This window comes from Myxine glutinosa, chromosome 2 (genome assembly GCF_964187855.1).
Source record: "Myxine glutinosa chromosome 2, kmMyxGlut1.1, whole genome shotgun sequence".
NCBI classification, from domain to species: domain Eukaryota; kingdom Metazoa; phylum Chordata; class Myxini; order Myxiniformes; family Myxinidae; genus Myxine; species Myxine glutinosa.
The window spans coordinates 224,182,970-224,205,003 of record NC_136262.1 but is presented as its reverse complement, the minus strand read 5'-3'; the positions used below and the strand labels follow the sequence as shown (position 1 = coordinate 224,205,003).

Genomic DNA, 22,034 nt, shown 5'->3' with positions numbered 1-22,034 from the left:
CCCAGCAAGTGAGTGACAGCAATAACACGAGTTAATGTTAAAACTACAAATCGAGTTCATTTTAAGACAAAATGACTGATTAGTGCAATGCGGCCTGACACTTCAAAGAGCTGTATTTGCCATACAACTTGTTTGTTGGTGGTGGGTAAAGAACATAAAACAGCACAGAAACCATAACGAGACAGAGCAATCAGAAAGACAGTGGCAGCTCAGGAACCCACCAGCAATAGGGTCCATAGCCTCACGGGCACTCGGTGAGTATGATCCCTGCGCTGGTGATGGGCCAGTGAGGCCACCTCCAGAGGAGTTGCTTGTAAAGTGCATGTTTGATCGGCGCACACGCGTCACGCCAATACCTCGTCCAGGGTGCAAGACGCGTCGCATGTGCCGAATACCACTTGAGTCGTCGTGGAGCCTTTGGTTAAGGGGAACGAGGCTGTAACTCAATAATTCAGAGCACAATTGCATTTTACAGGTCGGCATTCATTCACACCGGAAAGTAGGGTTTATAATTCAAAGGCTGATGGAAGTAAATTACAATGATGGCGGCTTCAGCAATTACAAATAACCATTACATAACCATAACAAACAACAACAACAACAACAGCAACAGGCATTTTTAGGCCATTTTCCCTGCAAGAGCGGGGGTTAACCTTGCGGTCCCCATGACAATCTTCTCCATTTTGTTCTATTTTCTGCATCTCCCCTTGTTGACCCCCATGCCCGCATTTCTTCTTCCACCATCTTTAGCCAAGTCTTTCTCGGTCTTCCCCATCCTCTACTTCCTTCTACATTCATTTCCATCACTCTTCTCAACCAGTCACTTTCATCCTTCCTCAACACATGACCAAACCATCTCAAACTGTTTCTCTTCACAGCATCCATCACAGGCTCTATTCCCATCATCTTTCGCAATTCATCATTGTCTTCCTCTCTCTCAACGATACTCCACACATCCAACGAAACATTCGCATTTCCACCCTTTCCATCCTTCGTTGCTGCTCTATGTTCATTACCCATGTCTCGCTCCCATAAATCATAACACTTCTCACACATGCAGCATACACCTTTCCCTTCAGCTTCAACGACACTCCCCTCCTCATCAGCACGCGCGCCACTCAGTTCCCGAAACTTCTTCCTTGCACATCTCACTTGAGCAGTCGTTGCCGAGTCTGATCCACCTTCTCCATTCAGCATGTCTCCGAGGTAGCAAAATGTTTTCACACCTTCCAGCTTCACGCCGTCTCCAAGATCCAACTCAACATTTCCTCCATCTGCAGCTCCCTCTGTGCACACCTTACACTTGAATGTAGCTGCCACACTGGTTAATGACCCTCTCAAACCACTACATTTTTTATGAACCCACTCAGCGCACATTGTACATTGAATGGAATTCACTCCGACACGCTTCTTGCACACAGCACACGGCAACTTCCGAGTTCTTTCCACCTCACCACATGCTTTACCACTTGCCATCACCTTTGTTTTTCCGATATTCACCTTCAGACCTTTTGTCTCCATACATTCCTTCCACTTGTTCATCTTCTCCTTCAGTCCATCCATACTTTCTGCAAGCAACACCAGATTATCTGCATACAACAACTCCCACGGTAAACCCTCCTTTACGTTCCGAGCCAGCACCTCCGTCACAGCCACAAATAGCAGTGGACTTAGTACCGACCACTGATGCACTCCCACCTTCACCTCAAACTCACCACTGTTCCCGTCCTTCGTCCTTACAGCTGTGCGCGCTCTTTTGTACATTGCCATCACTACTCTGATCAACCATTCCTCCACTCCTAACTTCCTCAATGCCCATGTCACAACTTCACGTGGAACCCTATCCAATGCTTTCTCCAGATCAACAAACCCAAAAACCAACTTCTTTCTCTTCTCCATGTACTTCTCCTGCAACTGCCTCACAATAAAAAGCATGTTTGTTGTTCCTCTTCCTGTTATAAATCCAAACTGCATTTCGTCAATCTTCACTTTCTTCCTTATCCTCCTCTCCAACACCCTTTTCCAATACCTTCATTCCATGCTCCAATAACTTTATCGCTCGATACGAGCCACAGTCTAGAGGGTCACCTTTCCCCTTGTAAAGAGGGACGAGGGTACTCAGTTCCCAATCACTGGAATGCGGCCTTCTTCCACCACCAGATTGCAGATCTCTGTCATTCTCTTCACACCCAAATTTCCCGCTGCCTTCAACATATCTCCCACAACTCCCGTCGGCCCTCCCGCTTTTCGACTCTTCATTGCTTTTATCGCTTCCTCAACTTCCTTCTTGGTTATCTTCTCTGCCGGTCCTAAAACTGGGTTACTCTCTATGTTGCCATCCCATTCATTCTCTGCATTCAACAGGATTTCCATATATCTCTTCCATCTTCCTTTAATTCCATCTGGGTCCACAATGATTTGTCCCACTTCATCCTTCAAGCAACTCGCCCCCATCACATCACACCTCTCTTTCGCTATCTGCTTTGCAATCCTGAATACCGCTCTCTGACCCTCTTCCAAATCCAAGCGATCTCCGAACATTTTCCTACATGCCTCCTGCGCCTTTGCTACCTTTTTCTTTGCAGCCTTCTAACTTTCATGCTCTGCCTTTTATTCCCCCATACCCTTCGCCTTCTGCCACTCCTTGAACTTCTTCCACTTCTCGTCAATCCTCCTTCCAACTTCATCCTCCCACCACCATGTTTCCGAGTGCCTCGGTGGTCCTTTTGTCCATCAACATACCTCACCAACGGCTCCCAACAGACTTTCTTTCATTGACATCCAACCACTTTCAAGCTCAACCACATCATCCTCCACCATACTCAGCCTCTCTTTTAATGCGTCCCTCACTGGCACCTCTTTCAACCTCCACACCTTCATTCTCGGTTGGTACTTCACCCGCCGAGCTCTCCTCACACCTTTCACCCTTATGTCGCAGACAACCAAGTGGTGCTGTGAAACAGCCTGCTCCCCCGGGATCACCTTTCTGTCCCGGAGGTGCCCCCCATCTCGCCTGCGCACCAGCAGGTAGTCAACGGTTGTCGTCGACCCACCTGACGTGCATGTAACAAGCTTATTGTCCTCTTTCTGGAACTGAGTATTACAAATCAACAAATCAGCTCAATCAGCAAACTCCAAAATCCTTTCACCTTCTCCATTTCTCACACCATATCCGTAACCCTCATGAACTCCCTCAAAACCGTCCATACTCCTTCCCACATGTCCATTGAGGTCTCCTCCTACCAGAACAACTTCCTCATCTTTCACGTTTTCCATTAGCTTCTCTATCGCATACCAGAACTTGTCCTTCTCTTCATCGCTCCAACCAACCTGCGGAGCATATCCCGAGATGACGTTCACCAAGAGCTTTCCAATCATCATTTTCATCATCATCAACCTTTCACTCACTCTCGTCACACTCACCACACTGTCTACAAACTCCTTAGAAAACAGGACACCAACACCATTCATGCCTTCTGGGCACCCTTGCCACACAAACTTGTATTTCTGTCCCTGCCTACCCTTCACCATTCTCACACCACTTCCCTTCCATCTCGTCTCCTGCACACAACACATGTCCACTCTTCTTCTGACCAATACTTCCAACACTTCTCCTGATCTCCCTGTCATTGTGCCTACATTCCATGTCCCAAACCTCAGAAACCGATCTCCACGTCGGGCATCAGACGTTTCGTCGTCATAAATGGAGTGATTTCCACCCTTGCTTCGATCGGGTTCCCCACCTTGAGTTTTGACGAGAGGGAGTTGGGTCCCCCACGGGGTACTTCGGGCTGTACCCTGCCCATATGTATTTGTAATTGTCATGGTTCTCTTTTTGAGGCAATGTTTTTATGGCCGGATGCCCTTCCTGACGCCAACCCTTTTAGTCGCCTCTTACGACACGCAGGGATACGGTGTACCTATTCTAAACCGGGGTACACACCGGTTCCATAACCATAACCTCAAATTGTTTTGGTTTGCGAGATTATCGAAAGTTTTGGTTAAAATGCCAGCGTCTCTCCGTGAGATGTAACTCTGCTTCTGCATTCGCGCTACACGTAATTGTGATGGACTGGAACCTTCCATTTCTTCCATTCTGGGGTACACTACCAATGGGGGTTCAAAACTGGGCAAGTAAACAAAGGAAAACTTCATTAGTCTCAACTCCAACAACAAAACTCCAACTTGGCACAATTTTCTTTCTTGTCATCATAATTAGTCCTGCTCACACCATTCAGGACACCTAGCAGGTGCCTCTCAGGATTCATAATCTACAAACAAGCAAGCACCGATTATAGCCCAGAAATTCATTTTTGAAAGAATTTTTGCCCATATCACAAAGAATGCAGAAACAATCAGTGCAAGGAACCTCAACAGTGATTGGTAGACATACAATCCGGAAAATATTTTGAACATCTTCGGCGATCATCAAGACCATTTCTAAAGATATCGAGCCAAATCACGCTCACAATTACGGTGCGGAATGGAGTCCCGACACACGGGGTACTTCGTCTCATCAACTCATCCTGAGAATTCTTCCAAAGTAAATTGCTCTCTCTCATGCACAGATTTATCCCATCTCGTCTTCAGTTGTCATACCCTTCCTCCCATCCATGGTACACGGAATCATGTGGTGAGGCTGTTGCCCAGAAACAACTTGCCTTCGTCTCCTGGAAAGCAAATCCAACGGAAGGAAATCTCATTTCCTTTCACAAAGCCCGAAACAAGTGTGTGTCCACCCTCAGGAGAGCCAGGAAACAATATCTCTCCATTCTCAAGACCGAACTCTCTTATCTGTCTCCCTCTTCCAAATCCTGGTGGCATCTGGTCAAATCTGTTTCTGGTGTTTGTTCCCCCTCCATCCCCTCCCTTACCTCAAACGGCTACACAGCTGACTCCGCACGTGAAAAAGCTGAATGCCTCAACTCTGTGTTTGCCTCTGAATCTTGTGTCCCAATCCCATCCCTCTCTGTACCCACCGTACCCAGCTGCTCCTGGACTCTGTGTCCTTTCCTCCTGACAAGGTGGAAAAGTTTCTGTCACCCTCGACTCTGATTCTGCAACTGGACCTGACAGCACCAGCCCACGGGTCCTAAAATCCTGTTCTTCCGCTCTTTCACTCCCTCTCTTTTGCTCAAGATCATCTGCCATATTCTTGGAAATCAGCCAACATCACCGCTTTACACAAAAAATGTGCAAAAACAGATCCTTGCAACTACAGACCAATCAGCCTTCTCCAAATTATCAGCAAAGTCATGGAATCCATCATTGCTTCGGACATGAAATCTTTCCTCTTCTCCAATGGCTTAATCTCTGATCATCAATTTGGTTTCAGACCAGGCCACTCTACTCTGGACATGCTGCTTCTGCTGTCTCAACAATGGATGGAGGTCCTCAATGCCAAACAGGAAATTAGAGCTGTGTCCCTCGACATATCACTTGCCTTCGACACGGTCTGGCACCCCGCTCTGCTCACCAAACTCTCCTCCTTTGGTATCCATGGAAATCTCCACGCATAGCTGGCGGACTTCCTCTCTAGTCGTAGTCAACGTGTGGCCCTGAATGGGTTTCTCTCATCTCCTCTTCCTGTTCAGGCTGGAGTTCCTTCCCCAAGGCAGTGTTCTGGGCCCTGTGCTTTTTTTATTTTTTATCAATGATCTCTCTGACTCTCTTGAAAATCCTGTCGATCTCTTTGCTGATGACTCCACTCTCTGCCGCTCCATTCCTCATCCCTCAGATCGGCAGTCTGCAGCCTCCTCACTCTCTGCAGACCTGGACAAAATCACACACTGGGCAAACAAGTGGAACATGTCTTTCAATCCTGACAAATCTCACACTCTTACGATGTCTCTCTGAAAAGACCGACTGGACAACCCTCCCATCCACTTTCTGAATAATCCTCTCCAAGAAGTTCTGTCACTCAAGCTTTTGGGTCTCACTATCTGCCATGATCTTTCCTGGGAAAACCACATTTGCAAGCTGGCCTCCAAAGCCAGTCGCCGACTGGGCATCCTCCGTCGTGCGAAGTCCTTCCTTGGCACACCTGAGCTCCTCACCACATACAAGGCTTTCATCCGCAGCTCAACGGAGTACTGCTCTCCCCTCTGGGCTGGTGCTCCTGCCTCACACCTAGCTCGTCTTCACGCTGTTGAAACCAAAGCGTTCAGAATCATTGGAATCTCCCGCGATGAAGCTATCTCCGAGGGCCTTTCACTTACTCACCGCAGGCAGGTTGGTGGTCTTTCCGTCTTCTACCGACTCCTCTCCGGCCTTGCTCCCCCAGCTCTCTCTGGGCTCTGTCCCCCAAATATTCCAACAGGTCGCACAAGATCTGCCTACAACCCTCTTATGGTTAAACTCCCAAAATCAAGACTCTCTGCTCACCTTCACTCCTTCATTCCTCTTTTCTCCTGCCTCTGGAACAAACTCCCTCACTCTCTTCAATCCCACTCCTCCCTCCAGGTCTTTAAAACAGCTGTTCACCACCATCTCTTATCTTCCCCCATCCAAAACCTTGATCTTTTCTACCCCCGCTAATTTCACCCCAAATCCACTTTTTTGAAATACCAACTTCTTTAATGGAAGTCCTTGGTGTCCTTGTGTTTTATACTTCTCCCACCCCCTCCCCCTTCCCACGCCTCCTCCCCCAAGACCTCTCCCTCCCACACATCTCCCGATGTCCCTGCTCTCAAATGTTGTGTTTGTGTGCTTCCCCTTCTCTCCCAATCTTGTCTCCCTCTCCCTCTTTTGATATATTTTGTTTGTCTGTTTGATTTGTTTGTGTGATAAATGTTAGCTCTTTCACAAGCCTCGATTCTGTATACTAAAAAAAAAAAAAAAAAAAAAAACACCAGTCAGATTTCCCTTCATTCTGCTCGAACTTCTTTTCAAAATAAGCAATGCAACTTAGTCCCCATGATTAACAACTACAAAAGCAGGGCATCTTCAGCAATCGTAACAATATATTGCCAAACACTCGGAACATAGTGAATTCCAATAAAAAAAACTGATGGAGATGTGAGGAAGAGATGAGGTGGTTGTTGTGGAAGGGCTGCCAGTTACATCATCATGCAAAGGTACCTAACCTACAGAGGGCACTTCTAGTGCAAACACTGTTGTTTCAGAGAGAAGAAACCACTGAAACATTTGCTTTGCGATAACAAAGTTGCACGACCAGTGTTGAGCTACAAACGAATGAGCAAGTCTATTGTTATGTTTCATATAAATATTGTTATGTTTCATATAAATGTAATGCTAATGGGTAATTAAAAAAAAAAGTTGTAACATTACAGAGGAAAAAAAAACCTTGAGGTCAACTACTTATTAGGTGTGCAAAAAAAAAAAGTGCTCCACAAACACACACAGAAACACACACAGAAACACACACAGAAACACACACACACACACACACACACACACACACACACACACACACACACACACACACACACACACACACACACACACACACACACACACGCAGACCCTGCATATTCGTAGTTCAGAGCATGTGACCTGCTTCTACATTCATGCCGCAAGTAATTGTGGTTAAAAAAATATGTTGATTTAAATTCTATTATTATTATTTTTTCCACATCAGGACTGGTACCCTATATCCACCGCCACATATTAAATCAGCCTGGGAATTCTTTCACAGAAACCTACCCTCTCTTATGCACAGATTAATCCCATCTCATCCATCAATCATCATCAATCATCTGGACTGGTCTCCCATCTCTACCACCTCTTACATCAACTCATCCTGGGAATTCTTCCAAAGTAAATTGCTCTCTCTCATGCACAGATTTATCCCATCTCGTCTTCAGTTGTCATACCCTTCCTCCCGTCCATGGTACACGGAATCTTGTGGTGAGGCTGTTGCCCAGAAACAACTTGCCTTCGTCTCCTGGAAAGCAAATCCAACGGAAGGAAATCTCATTTCCTTTCACAAAGCCCGAAACAAGTGTGTGTCCACCCTCAGGAGAGCCAGGAAACAATATCTCTCCGTTCTCAAGACCGAACTCTCTTATCTGTCTCCCTCTTCCAAATCCTGGTGGCGTCTGGTCAAATCCGTTTCTGGTGTTTGTTCCCCCTCCATCCCCTCCCTTACCTCAAACGGCTACACAGCTGACTCCGCACGTGAAAAAGCTGAATGCCTCAACTCTGTGTTTGCCTCTAAATCTTGTGTCCCAAACCCATCCCTCTCTGTACCCACCATACCCAGTCGTACCCTGCTGCTCCTGGACTCCGTGTCCTTTCCTCCTGACAAGGTGGAAAAGTTTCTGTCAACCCTCGACTCTGATTCTGCAACTGGACCCGACGGCATCAGCCCACGGGTCCTAAAATCCTGCTCTGCCGCTCTATCTCACCCTCTCTCTGTTCTCTTCACCCTCTCTTTTGCTCAAGGTCAACTGCCATCTGCTTGGAAATCAGCCAACATCACCGCTATGCACAAAAAAGGTGCAAAAACAGATCCTAGCAACTACAGACCAATCAGCCTTCTCCCAATTATCAGCAAAGTCATGGAATCCATCATTGCTTCGGATATGAAATCTTTCCTCTTCTCCAATGGCTTGATCTCTGATCATCAATTTGGTTTCAGACCAGGTCACTCTACTCTGGACATGCTGCTTCTGCTGTCTCAACAATGGATGGAGGTCCTCAATGCCAAACAGGAAATTAGAGCTGTCTCCCTCGACATATCACGTGCCTTCGACACGGTCTGGCACCCCGCTCTGCTCACCAAACTCTCCTCCTTTGGTATCCATGGAAATCTCCACGCAGGGCTGGCGGACTTCCTCTCTAGTCGTCGTCAACGTGTGGCCCTGAATGGGTTTCTCTCATCTCCTCTTCCTGTTCAGGCTGGAGTTCCCCAATGCAGTGTTCTGGGCCCCGTGCTTTTTCTGGTCTTCATCAATGATCTCTCTGACTCTCTTGAAAATCCTCTCTATCTCTTTGCTGATGACTCCACTCTCTGCCGTTCCATTCTTCTTCCCTCAGATCAGCAGTCTGCAGCCTCCTCACTCTCTGAAGACTTGGACAAAATCACAGACTGGTCAAACAAGTGGAACATGTCTTTCAATCCTGACAAATCTCACACTCTTACTATGTCTCTCCGAAAAGATCGACTGGACAACCCTCCCATCTACTTTCTCAACAATCCTCTCCAAGAAGTTCTGTCGCTCAAGCTTTTGGGTCTCACTATCTGCCATGATCTTTCTTGGGAAAACCACATTTCCAAGCTGGCCTCCAAAGCCAGTCGCCGACTGGGCACCCTCCGTCGTGCGAAGTCCTTCCTCGGCACACCTGAGCTCCTCACCACATACAAGGCTTTCATCCGCAGCTCAATGGAATACTGTTCTCCCCTATGGGCCGGTGCTGCTGCCTCACACCTAGCTCGGCTTCACGCTGTTGAAACCAAAGCTTTCAGAATTATTGGAATCTCCCGCGATGAAGCTATCTCTGAGGGCCTTTCACTCACTCACCGCAGGCAGGTAGGTGGTCTTTCTGTCTTCTACCGACTCCTCTCCGGCCTTGCACCCCCAGCTCTCTCTGTGCTCTGTCCCCCAAATATTCCTACAGGTCGCACAAGATCTGCCAGCAACCCTCTGATGGTTAAAGTGCCGAAATCTCGGCTCTCTGCTCACCTTCACTCTTTCATTCCTCTTTTCTCCTGCCTCTGGAACAAACTCCCTCACTCCCTTCAATGCCACTCCTCCCTCCAGGTCTTTAAAACAGCTGTTCACCACCATCTCTTATCTTCCCCCATCCAAAACCTTGATCTTTTCTACCCCCGCTAATTCACCCCAGATCCACCTTGTTTGAAATTCCAACTTCTTTCCTGGAAGTCCTGGCAGTGTCCATATGTTTTATACCTCTCCCACCGCCCCCTTCCCATGCCCCCCCCCCCAAAGCCCTCGCCCTCTCTCAGATCTCTCGATGTCTCCATGTCTCTCGGTCCCTGCTCTCAAATGTTGTGTTTGTGTCCTTCCCCCTCTCTCCCCATCTTGTCTACCGCTCCCGATGTTATATGTTTTATGTGTCGGTTTGTCTTTTTGTGTGATTAATGTTCGCTCTTTCACGAGCCTCGATCTTGTATACAAAAAAAATAAAAAATAAAATAAAATAAAATTCTCGTATTCAATTATATTACCCATTTTCCCACTGATGGTACCCTGAATCCTGTTGTGAGGCAGTTGCTTTAAAACAACTTTGCATTCTACTCCTGGAAGGCAAATCCAACTGAAAACAACTTCAGATCATTCCACAAAGCCCGCAACAAGTGTGTCTACTCTCTCTCGAGCCAGAAAAACAACAACTGTCCAATCTCAACAATAAGCTTTCAAACTTGGCTCCCTCCTCCAAAATCTGGTGGCCCTTGGCAAGACTTGCCCTCTGCCCTCTCCATGCTTTGTCCCCCTCAGGTATCTGCAGGATGCACGCATTCTCAGGTCTTCAAGACAGCTGGTCACCACCATCTCAAGTCATCCCCCATCCAAAACCATGATATTTTCTACACCTGGTAAACCACCCCCAACACATCCAAATTTTTTGCTTTTGCACCCATCTGGTCCACCCTTTGCATTCTCCATTATCCACCACCTTAACTGCATCCTTCGTTTGCCCGTCTCCGCCTATTTTCTCTCTACGCCCTGTTGTTTTGGTGTTTCTCCTTTCTACTGCTGTGTCATGATTACCCTCGCCTGAGAGGGTATTGCATTTGAGTCTGCTTGTCCGCACAGAATAAATATGATTTTCTCTGCAACCATTGGTCTGATTGACAGGAAATTTTCACCATAGGTGCAACTCCACATGCAGAATTTTTTAATGCTAATTATGACGTAATAGGTCACGTGGTTCGGCCGCCATCTTGGGAAAACCGAAAAACGTTGCACCTCCATATCTCCGAAAGTGCTGAATAGAAAAAATAGAGACATGGCTCATTGTAAAGAACTCTCCATGGGGAATAAAATATGTTAATGATGATGTCATAGGTGCCTCCATTATGACATCATAATTCGACAAGTACAAAACTTCATCCTATCAATATGAAATTTCTTGAGCGCCTTGTCGGCATAAATTGGTGGAGAAAAAAAAATGATGACGTCATCAGTCACCTGGTTCACTTGCCATCTTGGAAAAACCGAAAACATTTGCACCTCTATATCTCTGAAAGCGCTGCATAGAAAAAATTGAGACATGGCTCATTGTAAAGAACTCTCCATGGGGAATAAAATATGTTAATGATGAGTACCAGTTCACTGGTAATTCCCTGTTTGTCGTAAAAAGGCGACAAAAAGGGTTGGCGGCAGGAAGGGCATCCGGCCGTAAAACATTGCTTCAAAAAGGGGACCAAAAAACAACAACAACCACGGTCCCCGAAAAAGGCCAACCCCCGCTTGCGGGGAAAAATGGCTTCTAAAGGTGGTTTTTTTTTTTTTAATGATGATGTCATGGGTGCCTCCATTATAACGTCATAATTCGACAAGTACAAAACTTCATTCAATCAAGATGAAATTTCTTGAGCATAATCTAAGAATAAATTAGTGGAGAAAAAAATTAACAATGACGTCATCGGTCACGTGGTTGGGCCGCCATATTTGTTTTAACACAAAAGCCTTAAAAACAACAGAAAATACATCCTGGTGAAGGTTTGCAATTTCTGATTGCTCTGTCTTGTTTGTTCTGTGTCATAGCTGTTCCACAGGCCTAGACCATGTTTAACCCCTCACCTCCTCTCCCTCTTCTCCCAAATTGGCGGCATTTTCCAGGAACGTATTCCCCTGTGAATATTGGTGTCCGACTCCGACTCCGACACACACACACACACACACACACACACAACACACAAACATATATTCACAAACACACACAACCACACCCACACAAAGACACAGACACACACAGACACACACACACACGTTGTCTTGCACTTGACTTCATAGATATGTATGTGTCTGTGTGCGTTTGTTCCTTCCAAAACGTGCATGTGTGAGCACATACAATTGTACTCGTATATTAAAGTAAATTTTGATTTGAACATTATTTGGTAGATTTATATGAAACATTTTTTAAAAAAAGAAAAAGGTTTTAAGGGAATTTTTTGGAGAAAAGTAAGGATAAAATCCTTACAGAATCTATCATTGAGATTTGTACATAAGCAAAAAGGCAAATCCAACTCTATTGCCCGCCTCTCCCCTCCCCCCAACCTGCCCTGAACCTTAACCCCGCATACAAACTAGTTCACAACCACCCCATTGACACCATTTTCTTTCATGTGAATATTACAAGGAAATTGGTAGAAAATGGACAAATCACCAGGAAATGGGATTTGAACCTGGGGTCCCAGTATCGGGAGCCAAATGCTCAGATGGAAACACCAAACAAACAGTCCAATCCGATGGATGGCAACTCAGGCAAACTTGCCACTTTCATTTTACAACCCCAATCATGTATGGCTGCCCTATAAGTTATCTTAGGATCAACAAGAGTTACATCTCACAAAGAGACACTGACATTTTAACCAAAACTTTAGATAATCTCACAAACCAAAACAATTCAATAAAGGCCGATTAGTAAAATGAATTATTTGGGTTCGAGTATATACTGCATTATCATTTTGTCAAAATGGTGTTCCTGTAAATAAAGTTCCTATTCGACATCAGCATGTCCATCTTCATCACCATTTTTGATTCTTTCACAGAATTACACTGTGATGGCACAGATCGTTGTAGCGTATTGATAACACACAAAGGATATAATGTCACGCGGAGTCCTGTGCTCCACAGTCAAGTGAGAAGTTAGATCGTCGGTCACATGATTGGGATCCCCTCCAGGTAATGCCGCACACACCGGACAAACCTGCAACCAGGGAGGAGAGCAATATCGATACACGTATACCTGAACATGTAAACAGAATGACACAAGCTGGGAGAGCCAATTCAAACATTGTATTATCACACCTATCTATCATCCTTTCTCAAGAGTTTAGTTCATGTTTTAAGTTTGTCATAGGTAAGTGACATGATGTGAAGGGATGCAGAAAGTGCCACGCTTATAGCATGAGCCTTTGCACCCTCTCCATAAGGTGAGGCAAGTGAAGAGGCATTTTGTTTTGTCTACCCGCATGGATATGTTGGAGTTTCTGAGGAGTTTGTATGTTCTGAGGAGTTTGTAGACAGTGTGGTGAGTGTGACTAGAGTGAGTGAAAGGTTGATGATGGTGAAAATGATGATTGGAAAGCTCTTGGTGAACGTCATCTCGGGATATGCTCCGCAGGTTGGTTGAAGCGATGAAGAGAAGGACAAGTTCTGGTGTGCGATAGAGAAGCTGATGGAAAACGTGAAAGATGAGGAAGTTGTTGTGGTAGGAGGAGACCTAAATGGACATGTGGGAAGGAGTATGGATGGTTTTGATGGAGTTCATGGGGGTTACGGATATGGTGTGAGAAATGGAGAAGGCGAAAGGATTTTGGAGTTTGCTGATGGAGCTGATTTGTTGATTTGTAATACTCAGTTCCAGAAAGAGGATAATAAGCTTGTTACATACACGTCAGGTGGGTCGACGACAACCGTTGACTACCTGATGGTGCGTAGGCGAGATAGGGGGCACCTCCGGGACACAAAGGTGATCCCGGGGGAGGAGGCTGTTTCACAGCACCACTTGGTTGTCTACGACATAAGGGTGAAAGGTGCGAGGAGAGCGCGGCGGGTGAAGTACCAACCGAGAATGAAGGTGTGGAGGTTGAAAGAGGTGACAGTAAGGGAGGCATTAAAAGAGAGGCTGAGTAGGGTCGAGGATGATGTGGTTGAGCTTGAAAGTGGTTGGATGTCAATGAAAGCTAGTCTGTTGGGAGCCGTTGGTGAGGTATGTGGATGGACAAAAGGACCACCGAGGCACTCGGAAACATGGTGGTGGGATGATGAAGTTGGAAAGAGGATTGACGAGAAGAGGAAGAAGTTCAAGGAGTGGCAGAAGGCGAAGGGTACGGGAGCAGAAACAGCAGAGCATGAAAGTTATAAGGCAGCCAGGAAGGCTGCAAAGAAAGAGGTAGCAAAGGCGCAGGAGGCATGTAGGAAAATGTTCGGAGAACGCTTGGATTCGGAAGAGGGTCAGAAAGCAGTATTCAGGATTGCAAAGCAGATAGCGAAAGAGAGGTGTGATGTGATGGGGGTGAGTTGCTTGAAGGATGAAGTGGGACAAATCGTTGTCGACCCAGATGGAATTAAAGGAAGATGGAAAAGATATATGGAAATGCTGTTGAATACAGCAAATGAATGGGATGGCAACATCGAGAGTAACCCAGTTTTAGGACCGGCAGAGAAGATAACTGAGAAGGAAGTTGAGGAAGCGATAAAAGCAATGAAGGGTAGAAAAGCGGGAGGGCCGACGGGAGTTGTGGGAGATATGTTGAAGGCAGCAGGAAGTTGGGGTGTGAAGAGAATGACAGAGATCTGTAATCTGGTGGTGAAAGAAGGCCGCATTCCAGTGGATTGGGAACGGAGTACCCTCGTCCCTCTATACAAGGGGAAAGGTGACCCTCTGGAGTGTGGCTCGTACCGAGCGATAAAGTTATTGGAGCATGGAATGAAGGTATTGGAAAGGGTGTTGGAGAGGAGGATAAGGAAGAAAGTGAAGATCGATGAAATGCAGTTTGGATTTATGCCAGGAAGAGGAACGACAGACGCGCTTTTCATTGTGAGGCAGTTGCAGGAGAAGTACATGGAGAAGAGGAAGAAGTTGTTTCTTGGGTTTGTTGATCTGGAGAAAGCATTCGATAGGGTTCCACGCAAAGTATTGACATGGGCATTGAGGAAGTTAGGAGTGGAGGAATGGTTGATCAGAGTAGCGATGGCAATGTACAAAAGAGCGCGCACAGCTGTAAGGACGAAGGACGGGAACAGTGGTGAGTTTGAGGTGAAGGTGGGAGTGCATCAGGGGTCGGTACCAAGTCCACTACTATTTGTAGCTGTGATGGAGGTGCTGGCTCAGAACGTAAAGGAGGGTTTACCGTGGGAGTTGTTGTATGCAGATGATCTGGTGTTGATTGCGGAAAGTATGGATGGACTGAAGGAAAAGATGAACAAGTGGAAGGAATGTATGGAGACAAAAGGTCTGAAGGTGAATATCGGAAAGACAAAGGTGATGGCAAGTGGTAAAGCATGTGGTGAGGTGGAAAGAACTGGGAAGTGGCCCTGTGCTGTGTGTAGGAAGGGTGTCGGAGTGAACTCCATTCAATGTACAATGTGCGCTGAGTGGGTTCATCAAAAATGTAGTCGTTTGAGAGGGTCATTAACCAGTGTGGCAGCTACATTCAAGTGTAAGGTGTGCACAGAGGGAGCTGCAGATGGAGGAAATGTTGAGTTGGATCTGGGAGACGGTGTGAAGCTGGAAGGTGTGAAAACATTTTGCTACCTCGGAGACATGCTGAATGGAGAAGGTGGATCAGACTCGGCAACGGTTGCTAGAGTGAGATGTGCATGTAAGAAGTTTTGGGAACTGAGTGGCGTGCTGATGAGGAGGGGAGTGTCGTTGAAGCTGAAGGGAAAGGTGTATGCTGCATATGTGAGAAATGTTATGATTTATGGGAGCGAGACATGGGTAATGAACGTAGAGCAGCAACGAAGGTTGGAAAGGGTGGAAATGCGAATGGTTCGACGGATGTGCGGAGTATCGTTGAGAGAGAGGAAGACAAATGATGAATTGCGAAAGATGATGGGAACAGAACCTGTGATTGATGCTGTGAAGAGGAACAGGTTGAGATGGTTTGGTCATGTGTTGAGGAAGGATGAAAGTGACTGGTTGAGAAGAGTGATGGAAATGAATGTAGAAGGAAGTAGAGGACGGGGAAGACCGAGAAAGACTTGGCTAAAGATGGTGGAAGAAGAAATGCGGGCAAGGGGGTTAACAAGGGGAGATGCAGAAAATAGGGCAAAATGGAGAAGATTGTCATGGGGACCGCAAGGCTAACCCCCGCTCTAGTAGGGGAAATGGCCTTTAAAATGCATGTTATTGTGTTGTTGTACCCACACATTACACACAGTAACACAGGTAAGGAATCACAGGAAAAGGCTATTTAGCCCATCTCGCCTGTGCCAAGTCTCGTTCCAGCATTCTTGATACAAAGCAGTGTCCCTCTGATAGGACCGCAGTCTGAAGACTGGGGAGGTTGGAGGAAGTTTGCAGTGCAAGGGTCTTCCTTATCTGACGTTCCATGTCCACTTTTCGTCCAACGACGGATATACCTCTTCTGCCAGGACCACTATCCCATACCCAAACCATAAATAGAAGTCTTGCCTACCGTATGCTTTGCTCACTAGTATCTAAATGCTCATTGTTCTTCAGAGAATAACCTAAAAACAAGTCCAACAACTGACCTTCCCCCCTCCCCACCCCCACCTTAAAACCTCCAGGATTCTCACCCACTTAAGTAACAATCCATTATAGACTGAATTTATAAATGTATCCTCTGTTCTGTCTCTACCCTGTGCCGAACCCAATATATTGTTGTGGTTTCGGAAATCTGAAATTTTGTCAAGTCAGTCATCTTCATCGACTGATGATAGAGACAGGTGATCATCACTGCTGCAATCTCTGTCATTCTGCATTTCATCATAGAGCTTCAGCTTCTCAGGGAGCTGTGGACCCTCAAACCAGACAATATCGTAGAAACCATGTAGCTCCCAACCCTCTTCTGGAGATTGATCCATTTGTTGCTCATCAGCATGTTCCCACATCCTTGCCACAAATGCTGATCACTGCACATGGAGAGGGAACTCGGCTTTGCATGGTGGTAAACTGCTGGCAGCGATCCCCTTCAATTTGCCGAGTGGATTTTTGGCTTTCTTGGATAGGCAATAGGCTTTATCGAAGGCAAGAAACCGAGCGCAATTCAATGAGGTCTCATTCATGAAACTGTACATGCTACACGTGAATGTCTCAATGGCATCCAGTATAGTTTAATCGACTTTCTTCTCACAGGCTCAAGTAGAGCGCCTCCTTGAATTGTTCACTCGGCTCCAAACATGTTGCTGGTCAAACCTTCCCCAGCCTAAAGAATGCTGATGTGTAGTCACACCCGGTGAAGGCATTTTTTTGATATCCATAATAGAATTTTTTTTTTTTTTTGGGATACAAGATCGAGGCTCGTGTAAGAGCTAACATTAATCACAAAAAAAAAACGGACACATACAACATAATAAAGGGAGCAGGAGACAAGATGGGAAGAGAGAGAGGGGAGCATACAAGTACAACAGTAGAGAACATGGACATCGGGAGATCTGTGGGAGGGAGAGAGCTTGGGGGGAGGAGGCATGGTAAGGGGAGGGGAGGGGAGGTATAAAACACATGGACACTGCTAGGAAGAAGTTGGTATTTCAAAAAAGTGGATCTGGGGTGAATTAACAGAGGTAGAAAAGATCAAGGTTTTGGATGGTGGGAAGACAAGAGATGGTGGTCAACAGCTGTTTTAAAGACCTGGAGGGAGGAGTGGGATCGACGAGAGTGAGGGAGTTTGTTCCAGAGGAGTAAAGAGGAATGAAAGAGTGAAGGTGAGCAGAGAGTCTTGATTTTGGCAATTTCACCAGAAGAGGGTTGCTGGGAGATCTTGTGCGACCTGTAGGAATATTTGGGGGACAGAGCACAGATAGAGCTGGGGGAGCTAGGCCGGATAGGAGTCGGTAGAAGACAGAAAGACCACCTACCTGCCTGCGGTGAGTGAGTGAAAGGCGTCCACAATCAGCTCCATCGCGGGAGATTCCAATGATTCTGAAAGCTTTGGTTTCAACTGCGTGAAGACGAGCTAGGTGTGAGGCAGGAGCACCAGCCCAGAGAGGAGAGCAGTATTCCATTGAGCTGCGGATGAAAGCCTTGTATGTGGTGAGGAGCTCAGGTGTGCCAAGGAAGGATTTTGCACGACAGAGGATGCCCAGTCGGCGACTAGCTTTGGAGGCCAACTTGGAAATGTGGTTTTCCCAGGAAAGATCATGGCAGATAGCGAAACCCAAAAGCCGCATAATAAATAAATAAATAAATCATAATAATAAAATATCCACATGAAATAAAATAAATATCTGCTTATCTCCTTTTTGCTCCAGAATCCACATCCATCCAAATTATGGTCCGATATTTGTGGCAGTGGAAAAGGAGTACGACAGCAATTTTAGTGTCTGGAGCAACTACGTTGCCACTGAATTCCAGAGCTGTTGTAATTTCCTTGATGTGGGAAATCCTTGATGTGGGATGTGGGAAATGAGACCTCATTGAACAGGCATGTATCTGCTTCATGATGGTTGCTTGATAGGGCATCTTCAAACCACGACCATCTCTGTGGTTTCTACCTTGCTGTCAAACCACTCCCCTGCCCCCCAACCCTGGTCCCAAAACAACCTTTTGATACATTTTTATCGGTAATTTTGCTTACGAATGTCATTCCTGGTCCATGGTGCAAAATAAGAATGTGTCTTGAAATTATAAAAAGGACGGTAGGGGAGTTGGGGAAATGTGAGTGAGAGCAAGAGATTGGGAAGAAAATAAGATAAATGTGTGGGAACATACAACTTCTGTGGTTGCCTCAGCATGTTCCGCCGTCACGTGCTCTTGGAGAGTCGTCTCGGTGAGTCCCATTTTGCCACAGTAAGGGCAGGTAAAGGATTGCGGCTGCTCTGCAGTGAGAGCTTCTCCGCCATAATACAAATCTGCCAAAACAGAGTACAAGAAAAATTAGATGAACAATCAGAACACATTAAAGTTGGATGAAAGTTAAGTATTACTCTCGTGGGCATAGGCATTTGGGGGCATTATTGCATTATGAACATAATTAGGATTATTAGGATGAAGCAAAAATTGAGAAAAGAAAATATAGGATGATAAAAGAAAGAGAGGAGGTTAGAAAAGCATCAAAGTGGGGAGAAAAGAGGAAGAAGATTGCGATGAAGTTACAAGTAAGGGGAGGTAAGTGGCATGTATGATCCATCACAAAAAGGCGCCGTGTATGCGTCCACTCATGTGTCACGCTTTATTCTAAAAGGTTCCTGCTGTTGTAGAGTAATAAAAACTAGAATACAAGACCTGTCATTTGGCTGACGAGAATACCAATCTTATAGATAACCTAGTTAGATTTACATATGCACGTGACAGGAATTTTAGAGGTCAGGAGCATCCTCCCCTGCATGAAGAACCATGTCGCATCAGTCTGCCACCCCTCATGTATGGCGAATACAGTGCAGAGGAGAAGAGGGAAATTCTACCATTTTTGCTTACATAATAAATAGATGGTATAGAGTTTTGACAGACAGGTTTTAAGAGAAAATAAATTAAAACAAGAAAGAAAAAAAAAGACAAAATGTCATTCATAGCCCTTTGATTTTAGTAATTTTAGTGTACGGAGATGAAGGCCATTAGTCGACCATCTTTGGACAGATTACAAAACAAAATCTTCTGCATATGTATGATCTCATGTATTGTCTTTGTCCCAAGTTTGAACAAAATCGGTCCAGGCATGTCAATAAATGGTTGGGGACACGTGTAAGTAACAAAATGCCCACCAGTCAGCCATCTTAGATCTAATCTTGAAAGAAAAGAAAAAAATGACGCGCATATGTAAGCCAACATTCATTTTCTGTGCGCCAAGTTTGAACAAGATCGGTAAATGCATGGTTGAGGACGTGGTCAATATCAGGTTTTTTTACAACTAAAAGTGATTTTAATCCCCCTGCCCCCCTCCCACCTCCAAAGGGGGTTTTCCCCACCAAGGGAATTGCTGTTGAGTTGAGGTGCATTGCCGTATTAAAATAATTTAGAGGTGTTTTTCCAAGGCCACTTTTAATAACAAAAGTAACTAGAACGGCACTCAATAGACAGCATACCTCCGCCAGGTGAACAGTTTACCTTTTGTATCCCAAATCACAATACAGATTTGCATTTAATCAAAATCCTCCGTCCATAACATTTTGAGCTTTCCTGCTGTGTATAGTTTTTGGCCCTGTCTCCCAATGGTGAAGAATCACTTAAAAAATATATACGAACCGGATCCGGAACCGGATCACCACCAAAATTGAATAGATTCTTGTCACACACATAACCTGTCCAACATATTTCGTCCAAACCCGTCCATGACTTTAAAAGATATCCTGCTATATTATGGTTTTAGCCCAATCACTCAATGGTGAAGTCTGGATCCGACTCGTGGTTGCTGGTTGCACATCACTTAAAAACATTAAATAATTATCATATCCGAATCCATTCAGATCTTCACCGAAATGGAATCGATTCTTCCTCGTCACACACACAACATGTCCACCAGGTTTTGTCCAAATCCGTCCACAACTTTTTGATATCTTGTTCACATACAGACAGACAGGGGTGAAAACATAACCTCCATCCACCTTTGGTGGTGGAGGTAATAACACTCATAGAGACTCACCATTATTATAAGTAAAGAAGATGATGGAGGAAGAGATTTGTTTTAATGTAAATTGAAACCGGCCCATCAATCCTCACCTTACTCAACGAAATCATACGGTTTCCAGATTGATTATCATCTGATTATTAAAAAGATGGCGATCAGAATTGATGGCAAGTATACAAGTATAATACGTACAGTGTATAAATCCCCTATAGGACAATTGTTGAGGGACACGGACACGGACACACACACGCACACACACCCCCTTTTATAAACTCAACATCAAAATAAACTTGTCAAATCTTTAGAAGGACACTCATTGAAATCCTCCACGCAAAAATGAAAAATATTTGAACACAGATAAAGTTCAGCTATCTTTACTAAACACATGCCAATAAACAAGAGGTTGCCTCAATCACAAAAAAGCAAAAAGCATGAACATCACAAGGGGTGGTGCAACAAAAGTCACAGCACTGCAACACAAAGGCATGCACATGAATACAGTCAAAACAAAATGACACAGGAATGGACACAACACTCCTAACAGTCAAGTACAGAATGACAGCAGTCCTCAATATCGTGTGTGTCCTCCCTGAGTTGTGATGCAGGCTGTACACCTCCGACGCATGCTCTGTATCAGGTGTCTGATGCGGTCCTGGGGAAGTCTGTCCCACTCCTGCAAGCCTTGAATGAGCATTTGCCGATTGACAACCGTTGATCTCCTCGATGCAAGACGTCGACCAAGCTCATCCCATAAATGCTCAATGGGATTGAGGTCAGGGGAATATAAGGCATCCAAGGCATCACTTCAACACCCTGTTCCTGGAGGAAGTTGGTGGTCTGGCATGGGGTCGAGCGTTGTCCTGCTGGAAAACTGCGATGCCAGGATGAGCCTGGAGAAATGGCAGCAGATGAGGTCTCAAAACTTCATCGACATAAAGATGACTAGTGAGATTGCCTTCGATGAGGACCAGAGGTGTCCTAAAACGAGTGGAAATGCCGGCCCATACGATCACACTGGGTCCTCCCCAACGATTGATCTGGCGAATACAGCATGATGCATACCTTTCCCACCTCTGCACCATACCCGTTGACACCCATCAGCAGCATGGAGGCAAAATCTGGACTCATCACTGAACAAGACTGCACTCCACTGTTGCTGTGTCCAGCGGCGATGCTGCAGACACCATCTTAGTCTGTTCCGCTGATGCACTGCGTTCAACACTGGACCTCTGCAAGGACGTCTTGCCACCAGGCCCCGACTTCTCAAGCGCCTCCGCAGTCCGCACAGTCCGCACAGCAGACCGCACAGAGCACAGCAGACACACCGCACAGCAGACACAGCGGAGTCCGCACAGTAGACACTGATGCGGTTGTTGTGGCGACCTTTTGTCACTGTAGCTGTTTGCGTCGCAGGGCGGAAACGATCATGAAGATGCTGCAGCACAATCCAGCAGTCATGGTTTGTGGTGGTTACCCATGGTCTTCCTCTTCGTGGACCATCATTCACAGTTCCAGTTTCACCATAACGCCTGGCCAGGTTGGAAATTGCAGGCTGTGAGCAACCAAGACGTTGGGCAATTGTTGGGCGCTTTTCAAACCTTGTTCAGATGTCAGGCGTGGCATCTGA

The 22,034-nt window shown here is 45.8% G+C and overlaps 1 protein-coding gene across 1 annotated transcript in view; it reads right to left on the bottom strand.

Moving 5' to 3' along the window:
- The window catches only part of KCMF1 (potassium channel modulatory factor 1), an 84,295-nt gene that overhangs the window by 24,651 nt on the left and 37,610 nt on the right, over window positions 1-22,034 (bottom strand). Inside the window, exons 3-5 of the mRNA XM_068106171.2 lie at window positions 18,556-18,695; window positions 12,760-12,861; window positions 222-408 (exon numbers count right to left, since the gene is read on the bottom strand). Coding sequence (XP_067962272.1) covers window positions 222-408; window positions 12,760-12,861; window positions 18,556-18,695 — 429 coding nt within the window. The remainder of the gene's footprint in view (window positions 1-221; window positions 409-12,759; window positions 12,862-18,555; window positions 18,696-22,034) is intronic.